Raw genomic sequence first — 17,685 nt, 5'->3', positions numbered from 1 at the left:
GTGTGATTATTTCTGAGGGTTTTGACATAAAAACATATTAATAATAAAAAGTTATGTGCAGTGCCCACATACCTATCTTACCTTTAACAGACCAGGCAGGCTGAGCTACTGTATTCTCTTTTTTGTTTCACTTTGGATCATGAACAGAAACCCTGCTGTGAGCAGTCACTAAAATGACTTTAGCCTTTTATGCTTGTGAGCAAACCAAATTTTCCAGTATTCTAAAAAGCGTAAGATCCACAGCAAATTCCAGAACTACAAAGCACCACAGTAAAGAAACCTGGAATCAGTCTCTGCTATGCTTGTGAGCAAACCAAATTTTCCAGTATTCTAAAAAGTGTAAGATCCACAGCAAATTCCAGAACTACAAAGCACCACAATAAAGGAACCTGGAATCAGTCTCTGCTGCAGACCCATGCAACAGCACTATCCCTGCCCATACCCTACAAGGGAATCCCAAAAGCACAGACAGGATCCTCCCTTGAACACCAAGTTCTGTCCCCAGAACACCAAGTGACAAATGTTCACAGGTACTCAACTATTTAGGTCAAAAAGACCTTGGAGATCAAGTCCAGCTATAACCCAGGACCACCAAATCCACCACTACCCCCTGCCCATCAGTGCCACACCTGCACATCTTGTAAGCACCTCCAGGAATGAGGACGCCCTGGGCAGCCTCTGCCAATGCCCAATAACCCCTCTTTTGTCCCAATATCCAATCTGAACCTTCCCTGGCACAGCTTGAGGCCAGCTCCTCCCACCCTGTCCCTCGGGAGCAGAGCCTGACCCCACCTACCTGCAGTCAGGGAGCTGTGGAGTGCTGAGGTGTCCCCTGAGCCTCCTTTTCTCCAGGCTCAGCATTCCCAGCTCCCTCAGCTGCTCCTCACAGGCCTTGTGCTTGCAATAGGAACAGGAAAAGTTCAGGGTTAATGTGTGGACACCTTCAGAGTTCATCCCTGGAGAGCATGAGGGTGTTCTGAAGCTCTGTTTGAATCCCCAAAAATGCACATTAGCTTGGATTACAGGCTGTCCCTGCCTGGGGAGCATCATACTGAGCTATCAAAATCCACAGGAGTTCCACATCCCTGCTTCTGTATTGAGGAAGAAGCCTGGGATCTGAAAGAACAAGTACTTTATATTTCAGTTCAGTGTTAGACAGAATTGCCAGCAGACTAACAGCAGGGCATCAAAACAGCATTTATTGACCTGGTTTAACCACATCCTACCATTACCTGCACCATGCCAGGAACAAACTCTCAGTATCTTACTAGAATTGTGTTGTTATACAAACAAAATAAGCACATACTATCTCAATTGTATTCAAAAATACCTATTAATTTCACCAGAAATATGTACAAGTAACACTTTTTCTTGAAAAGGCTGCTTTAAGCCAGAAAAAAAAATTACAAATAGTAAAGGGAAAATTTAATAAATTAATTGAAAATCACAATATTTGTCATTGACTGCAAAAGAATCAAAGTTACATTTTTGGTTTTATTTTTTAGGGATAGCCAAGAATCCAAAAATAGTGGTTTGAGTCTAGATACTTATATAAATCTTGTGAAAGAATTAATTTGCTCCTGCAGTAACAACAGCTGCCACGTTTCCAAACTAATCCAGTTAAAAAAACTGTTCTAATAAAGTCTGTATAATTTTAAGTTATTTGTGTAGTCATTTATCTATGAGCTACAGTATTTGCTGGTTTATTTAGAATTCACTTCTAGAATAGAAAAGAGAAAATGCATTTTACAATGGCAGAATCTCAAATTTCATTTATACAAATAGATTTCTATCAGTTCTTAGAAAGTGCCTGTTTATTTCTTCCACTTTTTTCCATGATATAGCCCAAAATTTAGAAAAAGCAGAAAAGTTTATTCTAATAAAGCAAGAGAACTGATGATTTTGGCCCCATGTATGTAAAAAAGAGATCTGAATGCAGGAAATTACACCCAAATTAAATGAAAAAAAAATTCTATAGAGTTAAAAAAATCAATCCAAGAAGCCATTCTAGCAAATCACCATCACCAAAAATGCATCGTTTGCCAAAGGAGTCACATCATCTGTAAGATGCTCTGTCAAGCAGAGGAAGCCACTGCATGTCCAGACTGTGTCCTCATGAGGACAGGGTGGCTCCCCAGCAGCACAAGGATGACATCTAGTGACAGCCACATCCATCTGTTCCCAGCTCCAGCCTCCCCAAAAACACCAGCCCAGGCTGCCACCCTCACCTGGAGTGAGAGAGGTCAGGGTTGTACCTACATTTAAATGTCTGTATTAAAAAAATGCACATCTATCAGATATCTTCAAATGCTTTCCTTTCATTACCTGAATTTAAAAAATAAACCAAAACCCAAACATGAAAAAAATCTCTAATTTTATGATATATAATGTATGCAAAAATTTGTTTAAACTTACAATACCATAGATAAAAAGATCCTCTTGCTATATTAGTGCTATGTTGTTCTAATGCAACCTCTAAAGTGCCATGTTCTTGAGTCATTTGCTGTAACTGGGATACAATCCTTGCAAAAGCTGTTCCCAAAAGGTCATCCTGCATAGCATTTACTTACAAAGCTATAGTACAGAGAGACTTTGAAAAGTCACACACTCAAGCAGTAGAAAATTCTCCCAATCTCTCCAAAAACATAAAAGATGCTCTAGACTTTTAACATTTTTTCACCAGCAGACAGTGCAAGCCTCACTCAGGAACCAAGACTATCCATTCACACTTCTCTAGTTAGTAAAGAACCTGGGACAAGACCAAAGTGCATTATTACAAATAGAGCATTATTTTTCTCTGGTTCTATGCACTGCCTCTCCAATAATACATTACAAACAATACAAAAAAGTAATTAAGAGTTTGTTGCTCTTTTCTTATTCCCTTGTCATGTTTGTGTACTGGGAAAATGAGTGTTTTTGTCAAAACATTCTCCTCTGTTTATTAGGGTGATCCAACCCCAATCCTTGCTCCCAGAACTGTAGGCTTCATTTTCACCTTTGACTGCAAAAATTGCACTGCTGAGAAGTGCAAGGAATCACAAACTGCATCATTTGAGCATTACCATACCTTATTTTACAACTGTAGTGTGTGCAAATTGTTACTTCAATTAAATTTAATAGCTACAAATATTCTCAAACCATATAAGTACAGTAGGTTCTACAGAAAGTAACATGGATAACTAATATTCTGCAACTTGAAACAAAAACAATAAATAAAAGTTTGAAGTATTAAAACTAGGAAAAAGTAATCCTGTACATTGTACAGTACCTTTTGGTTAAAGCTTCTTAGCAAAAATATACTAAAGTGTTCTAAGCATTCCAGTTACAGATGGTTCAATATTAAAATTTCAAGGTTTCCTCATCATGAAAAAAATATTGCATTTGTCCATAGGTGCAGCAGAAGATGTCTCTGTCTGAACAAGGCTCCAGTCTTTAAAAATCCAGCAAGTCTGGATTCAAAGGAACCATTAGAAAACTCCAATACAGTACTGAGGATGTAGGGTTGTTGTGCATGGGGGTTTCTGCCATTCCTTGCTTCCAGAAGAGCTCTAGAGAGCCCACTGGATGTCGCTGAGGTCAGCTGGGTCCCCCAGGCCCCCGTCAGCCTCCAGGTAATTCATCAGCGCCGTCATGGCGGTGTCATCATTCCCGCAGATGGCATCGAAGTCCAGCTGGGAGCTGCCACCTGCACAGGGAGCAAAGCAGGAGCTTGAGGCAGGCATGAGCACTGGGAGGCAGGGAGAACATGGGAACTTGCAAAACAGAATTGGTTTGCAGCACAACCTGCCTTTGAAGTCAAGGCAAATATTTCTATGATAAAAAACCCCTAACTCGACTCCCTTTTAGTTTAACTGCATTCCTCTTTGCTCTGTGTTGTTGGGGTTGTTTTTAATTTTTTTTTTCCCAAACCCTTATTAAAGAACTAGCTTTTTCTCCTTTGTGTTTCTTTTTCAGTTGATTGGTTTGGGGTTGTCGGGGTTAAAGTTTTTAAATTTTTCTGAAAAGGCTCATAGTTCAACCAGAAGAAAGCTGTAGGTTATAAATAAACAAGGAAATCCCTGGCAAATGAGGGAGAAGAGGAAGATGGAAAAGTTTCTAAGAGCTGAAATACAGGATCAGCATAAACATGGCTTTGACAGAATTTTGCCTTTTATGTCAAACATAATGCAGTGGCATTTTTCTCTTACAGGGCCAGGAATCCTGTATCCAGACAAACTTAACAAGGGAAAGATTTAAAAATTTTTTTCTGAGCCATTTGGAGCAGTCCTGTGTATCAACTACTCCCAGTTTGCAGCTTAGAGAGAGGTAAAGTGCTAAAGGACAATAATTCACAAATTCTAAGAAGTTCCCTGACATTGCATTGAAATACTTTTCCCTCCCTATCTCTGTCCTGGAGAGAGAACAGTAAGGTGCCTCATGAAAAGTGTAAGAATGCAATGGTAAACTTCAGTTACAGATGTTGTTTTTTGTCATGAGATTGCCTCACTTACCAAATTTTGCTGTTTGCCTTGCAGCAATAACACATCTGTTTTCACAGTGCTCTCAGCTTCAGCCAGCCACATCTCTTTACAATTCATACATGGTTGTAAAGTGGTGCACTCAGAAATGACACCAGGGATCAGAAATGTCAGGCCCTGCAACCCCCAGAACAGCCCCAAGAGAAATAAATCTTACTGAGGAGAGGTTCATTACTGGGAAATGGAATAGCACCCTGGCTTTGTTCTGAATTCTCCAGAGCTTCTGTTTCTGAAGGACATAACTGAATCAGCTCTTTATTTGGCACCTGAAAGAGCAGAATTGGTAGAAAGGACAGAATTAGATCCTAAATTTAGTCACAGATATTACATTACAGAAACACCAGAGATTCCTTAATTATTAAGAACTGAATAGAGAAAGTGAAAAATATACCTCATCAGGCAGATATTTTGCATTTAGAAACAAATATTTTATAAGTTCATATAGCACCAGACCTGGCTTAAATAAAAGTTGTGACTTACACAGCTGTCAAAGTACTTCACAGTGATGGCACTGCTTGAGGCTCTAACTCAGTGTTCAGTAAATAAATCCAGCACCAAATGTACTGGTTTGCACTTTCCACACCCACTACCATAAACTACAAATTCCCAGTGACCTGATGTTTGTCACTGTCAAAACATTCCAGTTCAGAGATTAAAAAAGCCCTCATACCTCCTAGGTTCTATATGCATTAATCTATATTCATCATAGCAATAGAGATGGTAACCCAAAAAAATTATTTTTTTTTCCTGATAGTTGTTTTATTTAACACATACATGTAATTTAGCAGGAGAGATTCCTAGGATTGCCTGACTTGTGTACATTCTAGCAGGAAATTAATAAAGGTGAAATGCTTTCCAAAAGTATTTTAGAATCAAATGGGGTACCAAAGCCTAGAATCAAGAAAAAATCTTCAATGCATATGATGAAATTATCCTTATGATGAGACATTCAGAATTTAGAGAGTTCAGCATAAGTAAGTCAAACAACTCTTCAGGAGAAAGATCTGTGGTAACACAGGGGAGTACAGATCATAGAAAAACAGGGGGAAGTCAAAAAGCAGCTCCTAGACCAGAGTAGTGGGGTTTTTCCATAAGAAATGAGAATTGCAGTGGAAAGATAAACTGTATTTAACAGGAAAGAAATTTGCATTCAAAGAGCTGTTGGAGAAGTTTGTTCAGGCTGTGGCCAGTACAAAACATACAACATATTTAGGTAGGAAGATATGTTAATTATTCCATAGCTATGGGCAGTAACTATGTTATTTATTATAACTATGTTGTTATAGTTTGTGGTGTTTCAGGCACTAGTAGATTTACAAGCACAACTAGACCAGCATAACTACTCATTTTTAGAAGAGTAATGAAATCCCTTCAAAGTCACAATTTTAAACATTTCAAAACAGCACAGATTTTTTTAAAGTCTCTTCAAAAGCATTAAGATTAAAAGTACACATTCACAAAAACAAATCAGGGCAATCTGGCTCAAACACAGGTTGTGTGCTGACATTAACCTTTCCATTTGGGGTTTTTACAGGCAGGGGTGTACTCACATCACTGCAGTTTATAGTTAAAGCTGGAGAAGGTGACTTTCTGAGGAGATGTGACGGACTTAACTCTCCAGACGGTGAAGAATGCAACCTAAAATTGCATGTGTTTAGTTGATTTACCAGGTCACTGTTAATCAAACACTGAAAAACAGACTGTGTGGTGCAGAACCCACCAGACCTCCCCAGGGACAAAGCACGAGCCTGATAATTTGAAACAATAATGCCTTAAATTCTCCTGAAGATTCTAAATTATCCTGCTCCAAGGTTTGGTAGCAGAAAACAGAGGAGAGATCAGAAAAGGCCATGGGTCACAGTTCTATTCCTTGAGCACAGTTTTCTTCCTCAGTTGAATCACCAGCACAGTCATGTGCCCTGCCAGGCACGAGACTGACATAATTATAATGGTATCTCATAATGCTATTGCCCAACCTAAAAAGTGTTGTACATATAATACAATAAAAGTGAAACTGGAGCAACCCTCATGTAATCATATAATTCTTCATGCCTATCTTTACTTAAAAGCCTAATGATGGTGTTATGCATTTATTACCTTTGTAATTCTAGTATTTCATTTGCAATTTCAGTTCCTATACTTCCAGCACCAAGAACTGTTCCAGAGGACATTCCAGGTACACTTACTAAAGACTGTTTTACAGCATCTGTAGATAAAAAAAACAAAGCCCAAACAAAACATTAAACCCAGAGCACTTTCATTGCAGAGCAAGGATTAATTTCAAAGTAGCTTTTGTTCTAGATATACATACACAAGTGTATATTTTCATATATGTATTCAGAAATTATATTCCTTTAAATACTGATTCATGGCAGAGGGCGTTGCAATATAAAGTGAAAAATCTGTTTGTGAAATTTGTTGTTCTCCGGTAGTGAAATATATTTAATCATTGGCACCTCCAGTGTCTCTCACAGACATTGCAAAGAACATGAGTTTAAAATACCCTTGGATTTCTCACCAACTGAAATCAGTTATTGAAAGAACATTTTGAAAAGCAAATATAAAGTCTTGACAGCAAGATGATAGAACAGCATGCAGAAAGCAGAAATTTGCACAGCAGAAAAATAATAACAAAATATGTTCTGTATCAGTATTCCCCTGTATTTTATAGATAAACTCAGCACAGTTACATCTGTTCCAAAAGCTGGGTAAAATATGAACTGTCTGTGACAGAAGCACAATATCCTACTAACCAAATCCCCAGCTCTAACAGAAGCTGCTGGAAATTAAAAGTAGGCTATATGCACTTCCTTTTAGAGTTCTGTGAATTATATCAATTAGGACTCTGTAAGAAACTAGACACTGAAAAAGAAGTAGCTTTAAAAAAGAAAATCAATCCTTCTTTGCATGCAATCTAGAATAAAATACTCCTGGACTGGATAAATTTAAACTGACTGATCAGGAGATGCAGCTGTGATAACTGTGAGAAGTGACACTTGCCTTCTGCAGATTGGGAACTGTAGAGGAGCTCTTCTTCAGCTGATTCCTTATGACCTCTGAGATTAAAAGAAATGAAAAAAAAATCCAAACAAACCACAAAAAGTCAGCATTTTTTTTCTGCCAGGAGCAAAATTCAGCATACATTTATGTTCAATTTCAATAATCCTTTACACAGAACCAAAGCTAACACCCTCAAACTAGAGAAATATAAAATATTCATCACATATTTCCATGTTCAATTCTTTGTAATGTTTCTGAGCACTGGGTGAAATACTGATTTCCACTTTCCAATTTAAAAAGAAAGCCATTGTCTGTGTTCCATGACAAGGGAACAGGGCTGTCATTTTTAGTGTTAGGAGGGAAATCAGGTAACCAGGAACAAGGACAGGTCAGTGGCTGCCTGGTGTCAGCAGCTGCTGCCCTCCTTCCCTCCTGCACACAGCTGCAAATGCCCACATCTCCAGGGCAAGCAAAAAAGTGTCCTTCTCTTTTCTTGGGGAAAAAGGACATGGGCAAAAGAGGTGGGTGATGTTGACCTAAGGCATGAATCAGATACAGAGTGGGTAAAAGGCCCCCTCAACAACTTTGGTTAATGGAAATAAACCCCCCCTCTGTCCCCGCTCAAAACCCCAATCATTGGCAAAGATCCTCAGTAGCACTGGAACAATCCCAACTACAGCTCCTTTGCAAGGTGCAGAGAATGAAAAGGAACTACAAATCAGAAGAAGAATTAAGCACACACATTTACTGTCCCCCAGGCTCCACCCTTGCAATCAATTTGAGTGGATCTTTCTGTCCTGCCTTGAATTTCCACCATCTATCAATTGTGCCTCTCCACCTTCTGACACCTGGGGGTAGGGCAGCACTTGGAATTGGGTCAACTGACACACAGAGGGTTGTAAAGACCAGAAGAAAATGCAGAATTAACTTGACAGTTCCATTTATTAAAATCTACTTCTCTTAAAGATCCTTCCCTTCTTCCTTTAACAAGAAACTCTTTAATCTCTTTTTTCCCCTACTGGGAAACAGCACAGTTTTCAGAGTCAAATCCACAACATAGGACTGAAACAAAAATAGCTGGTAAATGCCCAAAAGATGTTTGTCCAAGTTGTTCAGCGCCTTTTTGTGCAAGATTGATGCTTTCCAGTCTTGTTCTGCTTTCTAAGCAGGTTATTTTAGTGCTAACTAAAGTAATTATGACAAAAATATAAGGAGAGACATATAAATTACTTACAATACCACAGTGTTGTTTGATACAATGTACTCCAGCTCTTTGGTCCAAGGATTCATGAAACTAAACCACTGACTCTTTAAAGTAACAAAAGTCCCATCTTTTGCTCTAAATTTGTAGGAATTTGTAAATACTTTTTCTTTGTTCTGCAACACTAGATAAGAAAAGGAAAGTTATAATCATCATATTTAAGCTTAGAAAGGTAAAGTTAGAAATAATAAATCTATTTTATAGCATCATAAAACCAAAATGTTTCTGTTGGCCAGACATAGAATAAACATGCCAGAACAAACTGGGACCTGTTCTAAAATCAAATTATATAGTTTCAGCAGGGTCATAAATCTTACATAAATAAGCAAGTACTAAGTTCCTGCAAAACACTAGGAGACTCATGACTAGGTGAGCTTTAATTAGTGTCTTTAATGATGCTATCAGACACATCTGCTCTTCAGGATTCCTCCCCTTTCTTACAAAGAATGGAAGCAGAGGGTTTGACAGATGTGCTGACATTATTCCTCCACAATTAAGGCCCTGCACCAGGAGCCAAGACAACACAAGTTTCTCTCTGCTTTTATTCCAAGCCTTACACAGGCTTGTCTTAACACAGACATCACAAAGGGCCATGCTGAGGTTGGGTAGTTTGGGTTTGCAGCGTTCTCACTTGCAGTTACACCAAGCAGTCTGAGAGGACCAACTATTTTGTACCTTCTTTGTGTTTTTCAGCTAGGTGATTGTGATCATCTTGATGGCAGTACTCATAACAAGAAGTTCCTAGAAGCTCTTGTGGCAGATACCCTAAAATTGCTGTTGCGCTGTTAGAAATAAAAACGTGAACTACAGCAGACTCAAAGCTGTTTCCTTCAGTATCAGATAAAGCAGAGCATTAATATTTAAACAAACAAATGCCTGTGTTCATGTTTGGGGAAAAAATATAGCATTAGTACAGCTCTAAAACAACAGGAAACATTTTTCACAGCAAATTATCCCTTTGCAATGGATGACAATTCGAAGGTAAAGTAAATGTTTAAACATGCAAACCACATGAACACACAAAATGCTTCTGTTTAGTGGCTCCCCCTTAGCCAGTCACAGTACTGGTCACACATAAGAGTCAATAAAAAACTCAGCACTTGAATTTTGCTCTTCCACTCACTGGAATTATTGTCAAACCATCACTTTTAGTAGAATGAAAAGAAGACTGAAAGCAGTAACATTTCCAGTGACAATGAAATTCCAAATGCAAAATGGTAACTAGGTCTCTACAACAAATAAAAGTCTGGTTCAGAAAGTAGAGAAAATGGGAACTTAGTTCTCACTTCTAATAAAATAATTTGGTACCTCACTTAGAATGTATTTGTTACAAATGGTAAGACTCTCAGAAGTAATAATTTCTGGGTAAATGTTATTACTTCAGTCTTGTGCTCTAACTTGAGATTTTTCTTTATGAATAAATTGAGTCCATTTTCTATAGGACAATACACTTCTATACATTATGAATTATTTGACAAAAAACAAAGCCCAACTACACATAGTTTAAGAATTAACTGCTTCTTGTGTAGAGCAGAAAAACATTCTGAAAATTAGAATTTTTGAGAATTTTCAAAAAATTCTCAAAAACTGAGAATTTGAATTAGAACTTCTACCCTGCTGGAGAAATTAGAGATTTGACAGAGGATCAGGAAATGGAAGCAGTTGTGTCAGTTCTCTTCATTAAAGAACAAAAGGCTTACCGCTGATCTACATAAACAAATTTTCCATCCATGGCAAATCGTGTAACAAATTCTGTTGCTTTGACTTTTATCTCTCCACTCTTTTGTGGAACAATATAAGGGTGTAACCTCCCAATGGCAACAAGACAGTTAAAGTTACTACTGTCCTTTTCTACATCATTTTCCTCTTCTACTCCCACCTCATTAGGAGGCCAGTTCTTCAAATACCCAGTACAGTGAATGGTGCAGTATTTTCTGTGATCTAATAGAAAGAAATTAAATAAGAAGCAGTTATTGTTCAAAGAGTAAACCAAACTACTTATTTTATTATGTTGGCCATGAGACCAGCAACTTAATATTTCATGCTTGCCTACACCAACTGTACAAAGCTATAGATCATTTTAGAGTATTTTTCAATTATTTTTGTTCTATTCAATTTGGGCTTACCTGCAGAGAGAGCTTCTAACCCTATGTAAGATTTAGGAAGATGAGTTATGGGTACTGACAGTTCAAATACAAGTTAGACAGAAAACAAAGCAATAACCCACAGATCACTGTTTTTATATGAATTGTGAATTAAAATTAACCTGAGGCCCTCTGTAGCTTCCAAATCAATTTACCTTTGGTGAGCAAAATGACCTGAACACATGCTCACTGCAGTTGAAGAAAGAATCAGCTTATTTTCTATTTATCTCTGGTTTCTGAAGTTTTGTGGGAATACAAATATTTTAAATATCTTAAATCCCAGCATACACTGTCATTCCCTTTTTGCTCTCTAAATGATATGAAAACACCCTCATAAGCATCAAGGTTTGACATTATGTATCCTACAATAGATGTTTTTCCCAAAAAAATGCCAAAGCACTCTTGACACCTCTATGCTGAACAGGATGCTTTCCATAGCTTTGATTTTCCTCTCTATTACAAAAAAACACAGATCAACTCTGCAAAATGAGAAACTGAGTTATCCCCCTAGGATTTTGTCACAGTTGCTCAGGTGCCTTCCCTCAAAACTGCTTTCCCAACAGTCAGAGAAGGTAAATTCTTATCTCACTGAGTTATCTGATGCATCAAGGGATATCAAATTCTATTTACTTACAATCATGGGCCTCTTAAAATTTGTGATGTATCTCAACAGTAACAGGCTACATTGAAAAACAGAACTTGGAGGATTTTTTCAGGATCAAACAATTTCAGCACACCTTTGCAAAAATCAATACTAAGTTATTAAAACAAAAGCTGGAAATTGCATTTTAAAATTGAAATTTAAATTTTCACTGGAAACTTGAAACTTGACAAGATTACACTGCTCTATGGGCATACCAAAATATGAACTAAAGTAAAATTACTGGGAAAATTAATGGAATTACACCAATAAATTAACTTTACCATGAAAAGGGGGGAAAAAGGAAAATGCATACTTTTAAATACAAACAACACAAAAAGTAAGTCAGAAAAAAAGTTGGTTTACTTGCTTTTTTCCCTTCAAAATAGTAGAGTTTGCAGGCTTTATTCACTCAGTTATCTTCAAGACATAAGTTTAGTTTCATTCTTCTGATCTGCTCCAGTTCTTTCAAATATTTCCCTGAGACTTCTCAAATTTGATCACAACAGACCACATGCTCCTATAGAGCCACTGTACCTCAAGGTCCTCCCTCCCTCTTTCCAGGAGGGCACCGGGAGGAGAAAGAGAACAATTAGACTGTTTTTCAAAAGGTGTCCCTGGTTCCCATTTACACTGCTCTACAACTACTTGGTGAGATCAGTAGGAACTAGAAAGCCTTAGTGACTTGGAATTTAAACAAGTTTCAAGAGAGAAAGCCCCCATTTCATCTCCACTCTCTGAATACCTTTCTTCTTTGGGTTGGGCAAACACTCCTTCTCCTCTTTGACTGTGGTCCTGCTACACTTTATGCGACAGAAGAAGGAACGTCGAGCACCAGAGTTCAGCCGAGCTGGTCCAGCTTGGAAATCTGTGTGTACTTGCAAGCCAGCTTACAAAGATTTAGTAAAGTAGTTAAAAACAACCAAAACCAAGCAATAAAACTTCAGAAAACAAGGTGCTTTCTGCATTTACCTCCCAGTACATTGTCGTCACTGTTTAGCTGCCTAAATTTTGTACTTATAATTTTAAAAGTCTAATAGTTTAAATAGGGCAAAGAAAACATGATTGACAGAGATTCCAAGATTAGAAAGAACTACTAAACTATTTATAGACCCTTCTTGATATTCTTAATAGAATTTTACTACAGATGCTTTATAAACTTTCATTTTGTACAAGGAAGAACTGGAAAGATGCTTGTAAAAGCCAGCTATAAAATAGGCATTAGCTGCACAGTACACAAAACAGGTATTAGCTGCATAGTACACAATGCTTTCCTTATTAGAAACAACTGTAAACTAAAGAAGGTTTGGTTACTTTGGGATTGACACTTAGCATTTTCAGAGAAGACAGTGATTCTTGATATTGAAGTATTTTATCCCATGTTCGACTACATCAGGTCTTTTGTATTGACAAGACCTAGCAAATACAAGAAAAAAAAGCAGTATGCTGGTAGGAAGAATGTCAGACCACATCTTGGTAAATGCTTAACAGTGGTTGCAGTAATTTAACAGAATTTCTGTAACTCTTATGATCTAAGATCAATTCTCTTCTGGGCTAGCTTTTCAACTCAAATGCATTTTAAGCAGCAGATACGCATTCAAATGTTTGCTTCTGTTTTTCATCCACACATCCATACAAACACCTGAATACATCCTGACTAACAATTAGATTTATTAACATCTCTTAAAAAAATATGAGCACATCCAGCTCTGACTTACTTTTGCCATCAACGAGCTTCTCCCTAGGTGAGACGTCTGATGAAGAAAGTTGCTCCTTAACTTTTGCAACATCTTTTGGATGTAAGTAATCAAATAAACTTTGTCCAATTAAACTGGCCTATTAGAAAAAAGCAAAAAAACAATAAAACCCAAAAGAGATGAGAACCACACCATTTTGGAACAGGACCCCACACATTACTTATCTCAGGAAAACAACTGTCTACACCACTAAAAATAGTCAATACCACAGTTACTCCAAGCATCAATATTTTGTTTTACATTTCGTTTGTCATTGTTTAATATAATTTTTATTTAAAAGGGTAGTAAAAAGATAGTTTGATCCTTCCCTTTGAAAAACAGCAGATTTAGTTGGAGATCCAGTAAGTTCTGTACAACCAAATGCTTTATTTATGTAAATAATGCAATTCCTGCTCCTAGCCAAAGAAGGTTATACACAAAGTAATTTCACTCTCAGATTATTGGGGAAGGAGGGAAGAAACAAAAAGGAGGATGAAATATTCAACTATCTAATGACTCTGAGGCCTAATGTGGTCGGACAAACTGGCACCACAGAGCCAGGAGCAGACTGAAAGCAGGGCTCAGCTCATTATAGCACTCAGCAGAGGATATTTTCAGGGATGTCTCCAGCTGGGATGCCTTCTACCTGCTCACTCTGTTCATCCCAAGTAACTGACCTGCTGCAACACTTTCCTTTGGAACAGGAAGGAATTCTCTCAGAAGTGGGAGAGTTTGCTTTTCCACTGTTTACCTTCAGCACAGCAACCAAATCAAAGGACATAAATAGGAGTTGTGTTGACAAGCTCTACTCTAGACTCAAACTCAGGACAAACACCCAGTCTCCTGCCTTTTCCCAGTCTCCATTTCATCCTAATACAATGGGAAAATGCTGAGTGCTGCTGAGACAGCCTAACAGCAACCTTGCCAAAATATATTGGTGTAACAAACCAGATAAGGCTGCAGCATGGGACTCAGAACCTAGAACAATTCCCAAACAAGCTAATAAATCCATGGGTTTTGATTAAAGTCAGTCATGTCCTCTGAATCTCCTTGTCTGGAATACAGGAGATCTTAAGGGTCTAGAAGTAGGTATGTCTAACATGAGTGGCACTTTCAGTTCTTGAACAAATTCAGTGTAGAAGTTAAAAAAAAACCAACTCTGCTTGATGCTTATTCCCCTACAGGCTAGAATTAAGGAGGAAGTTTTTCACAGAAAGAGTGGTCAAATACTGGAATCACCTACCCAGGGAGGTGGTGGAGTCACCATCCCTCGATGTGTTTAAAAAAAGACTGGATGTGCCATGATGCCATGATCTAGTTGAGGTGTTAGAACATGGGTTGGACTCAATGATCTTAAAGGTCTCTTCCAACCCAGAAATTCTGTGATTCTGTGTGATTCTATGATTCATTTAACTTTAATTAAAGAAGATAGTTTTGCACTTAAAAAAAAAAATCTATGAAAGACTCCAGATTGCTTATCTGTACATTTATAAAGAAAACTAAAATAGCACAAATGGTTTCAAAGTTACAAAAGCAGACAGATGGCAGCACTAACTGTTTTAGCCTCTGTTTGTGAAACAGAAGTCATTGATAGAGGAACAAATTATCATCCCTGGATTATTTGTGGTAATTGCCCATCATGTTAAACACCAACTAATGGAAAGTACATGTGTTTTGGCAATTTCCCTGGCTGTACAGGCTATGCTGGCTGCCATTCAGTTTGTCTCAGGTTAGGGGTACATGCTTGGACAGTTACTGTGGGTGATGTGTTATGTGGTGCATGCCAGCATAAAGGCAGCACCAAGGAAAGCTTTCATTAACTTCCACTGCTCAACTACCCATTTTCCTTGGCCTAAAAAAACCCTTAAAATCACTTCACTATGTGAAAGAAAATCTCTTGCACATAGAAATTAGGACATCTTCAAATTATCCCTTCCTCTCAGACTGGCAGTTTTCTTAAGGATGATCAGCTGAAATCTGGTGCTGTTCCTCAGGTTGGGAACACTGATGTACTTGCACATATTTTCTAACAGGATATTCAGCTTTACTCTGAATAAGGTTAAATCAAAGAAATTCCAAGAAATTATACACAAGGATTGGTTTGATGTAATATAAAATAAAATATAAAAGTTTTAAAATTCCTAAGAAAATGCAAGGTAAAAGCAAGCAAGAAACAACAATAACCACCTGATCATAATTCAGTATTTTGCAAACTGATTCAGAGACAAACAGAATTTTTCCCCTGTTGCATCCAACCACAAACAGGAATCCATCTGCAGCCTGAAAATACAAAGATACTGTCTTTAAAAACACACAATTAAAATAAACAATGAATATTAATGACTACAAGGAAGCATACTTTTAAACCTGATTTTTAAAATTAAATACGAGAAAGCTGGAGAGGAGTCGAGGAAATGGCCCCACACTGACAGAGGGTGTGCTTAGATTGGATATTAGGAAGAAATTGTTCCCTGTGGGGGTGCTGAGGCCCTGGCACAGGGTGCCCAGAGATGCTGTGGCTGCCCCTGGATCCCTGGAAGTGTTCAAGACCAGGCTGGATGGGATCTGAGCAACCTGGGTTAGTGGAAGGTGTCTTTGCCCATGGCAGGGAGTGGAATGAGATGAACTTTAAGGTCTCTTCCAACTCAGGCCATGCTGTGATTCTAAAAAAAAAAGCAATTAAGATTGCAAGGACCAAACAAGGCCTTCAACCACACACAGCTAAAGTTTCTTAAACACATCTTTGGCAAAAGATCAGCTACAAAACAGCTTCTTTTGGGAGCCACTCTTGGCAAAGTAGATCTTGGCAAAGCATTGTTGCAGCAAAGGAAAAAACCCACAAACCTAGCTGTGAATGAGGTGTGTGGGTTTATGATGAAGTGTGCAAACAAGAGGGAAGACTTTATTCCAGGTATTTTCTGCACCTTTTGCAAAGCACATCTTTAAAAATGTCCATTTTGGTAGGACAGCCAAAAACTGTGAGAATGTTCCTGCATAATTGGCAGCATTCTCTGCAGTTGCATGAAGATTTTTAGAATGGATGTATTAAACAGGCAGACTGTACACAGATTATTGTCCTTCCAGGGCTGCTGCCTGCCATGCTCCTAAACCATCTCTGCACACCTTCATGAAAGCCTGGGTAGTGCACAGAGTTTAATCAGTACAAGAAAACACTTGTCTGAAGGAAATGATGGGAGAAAAAGCACTGTCCAACTAAAAACTCAAGCTTTAAGAAGGACATGATTTATCTGAGAGTTTCCCTCCACTCACCCTAAGGATTAACTGCCGCAGTTCATCGTCCTTCAGAAATGAAGGTTTATACCGCACTTCTGAGTAGGAGCTGCTGGAACCTGGAAAATGGGTGATTCACAGAGATCATGGCAAAAATTACATTTTGAACTCACTTTTAGCAGAGCTATACTTGTTATGTCTTTTAGAATTTTTCTCCATGACCCCAGTAGCTGAATTAAAAAAATAATTCAAGGCTCAAGAAATACTAAAAATAAAATTAAAACAGATTTCAAACATAACTGGTAATGAAGACAGATACACATAACTGTTTTTTTTTTCTTGCCCTTTATTAACACAAACCAAGCAAACTTCTGTTCAGATATCATTAATGTACTGCAAGAGAAATGGTATCAGGAGAAGTGAATTTTCTAGAAACATTTCATAGGTACATTTCAGACCTCTTAACTAAATTCTCCTTCCTGAAACAGAATAATTCCAATATTATCAAATATCTTTTGGCATTAATAATGCTTCATTATTACTATAAAGCCAACAATCAAAAAACCAAACCATTGTTGCTAAATTGAATGTCTCATTAAATACAGTGAGACTGACTCACTGCATGTACTGTTCTAGCACCCATGGCATGTGCTCTGTAAATTAATTTTTGTTCATTACACTTTTATCCAAAAATTTTTTTTTTGGTGTTACATTTTTTGTAACAGTTGAACATTTCAGCCCATTTCATCATGCACTATAACTCCACATAGTATATTGTATTCTCTTAAATCATTTGTTTTGAGGTAAATACAACTATGCTGGGTGAAGTCCAGTGTTTACATCCTGTTGTTAAAATACAAATGCTTGAGCTGAAGATTTCTTGTTTAAACTGCAAGTGCAGTTACTGTCCTGCTGGTTTACATTATTTCCTGCTGGTTCACATCCTCTTCATGCAGACTCTCAGTCCTTCAGAAAAACCTCAAAACCCTGTACACCTGAGCCATTTCTGTGATTCTATTACTGCCAAGGCAGCAACTTAATTAATTTTCTACACTTCTTTGACCCAAAACTAACTGGGTTCTCCTTAGACCTGTTTATTCATAATCAGTGGGTTTTGCAATGCAGAGGGTCTTTGATCTTTGCTTAGAGTTGACCA

At 37.8% G+C, this 17,685-nt stretch overlaps 1 protein-coding gene across 3 annotated transcripts in view; it reads right to left on the bottom strand.

Moving 5' to 3' along the window:
* Positions 1-1,178: 1,178 nt before the first annotated feature.
* BMAL2 (basic helix-loop-helix ARNT like 2) overlaps positions 1,179-17,685 on the bottom strand; it is a 33,049-nt gene continuing 16,542 nt past the window's right edge. For 2 of the 3 annotated variants that reach the window (XM_005482817.4, XM_074539194.1), the window contains exons 6-17: positions 16,569-16,648; positions 15,486-15,578; positions 13,281-13,398; positions 12,308-12,451; positions 10,479-10,719; positions 9,454-9,560; positions 8,752-8,902; positions 7,518-7,573; positions 6,615-6,723; positions 6,068-6,155; positions 4,675-4,783; positions 1,179-3,685 (exon numbers count right to left, since the gene is read on the bottom strand). In XM_005482817.4, the coding sequence (XP_005482874.2) occupies positions 3,549-3,685; positions 4,675-4,783; positions 6,068-6,155; positions 6,615-6,723; positions 7,518-7,573; positions 8,752-8,902; positions 9,454-9,560; positions 10,479-10,719; positions 12,308-12,451; positions 13,281-13,398; positions 15,486-15,578; positions 16,569-16,648 (1,433 nt within the window). In that variant the 3' untranslated portion in view covers positions 1,179-3,548. The remainder of the gene's footprint in view (positions 3,686-4,674; positions 4,784-6,067; positions 6,156-6,614; positions 6,724-7,517; positions 7,574-8,751; positions 8,903-9,453; positions 9,561-10,478; positions 10,720-12,307; positions 12,452-13,280; positions 13,399-15,485; positions 15,579-16,568; positions 16,649-17,685) is intronic. The other variant, XM_026790812.2, reaches the window with a different exon arrangement.

The sequence above is a fragment of the Zonotrichia albicollis genome, chromosome 4, assembly GCF_047830755.1.
Source record: "Zonotrichia albicollis isolate bZonAlb1 chromosome 4, bZonAlb1.hap1, whole genome shotgun sequence".
Classification (NCBI taxonomy): Eukaryota; Metazoa; Chordata; class Aves; order Passeriformes; family Passerellidae; genus Zonotrichia; species Zonotrichia albicollis.
This window is presented reverse-complemented; position numbering and strand designations above follow the sequence as displayed.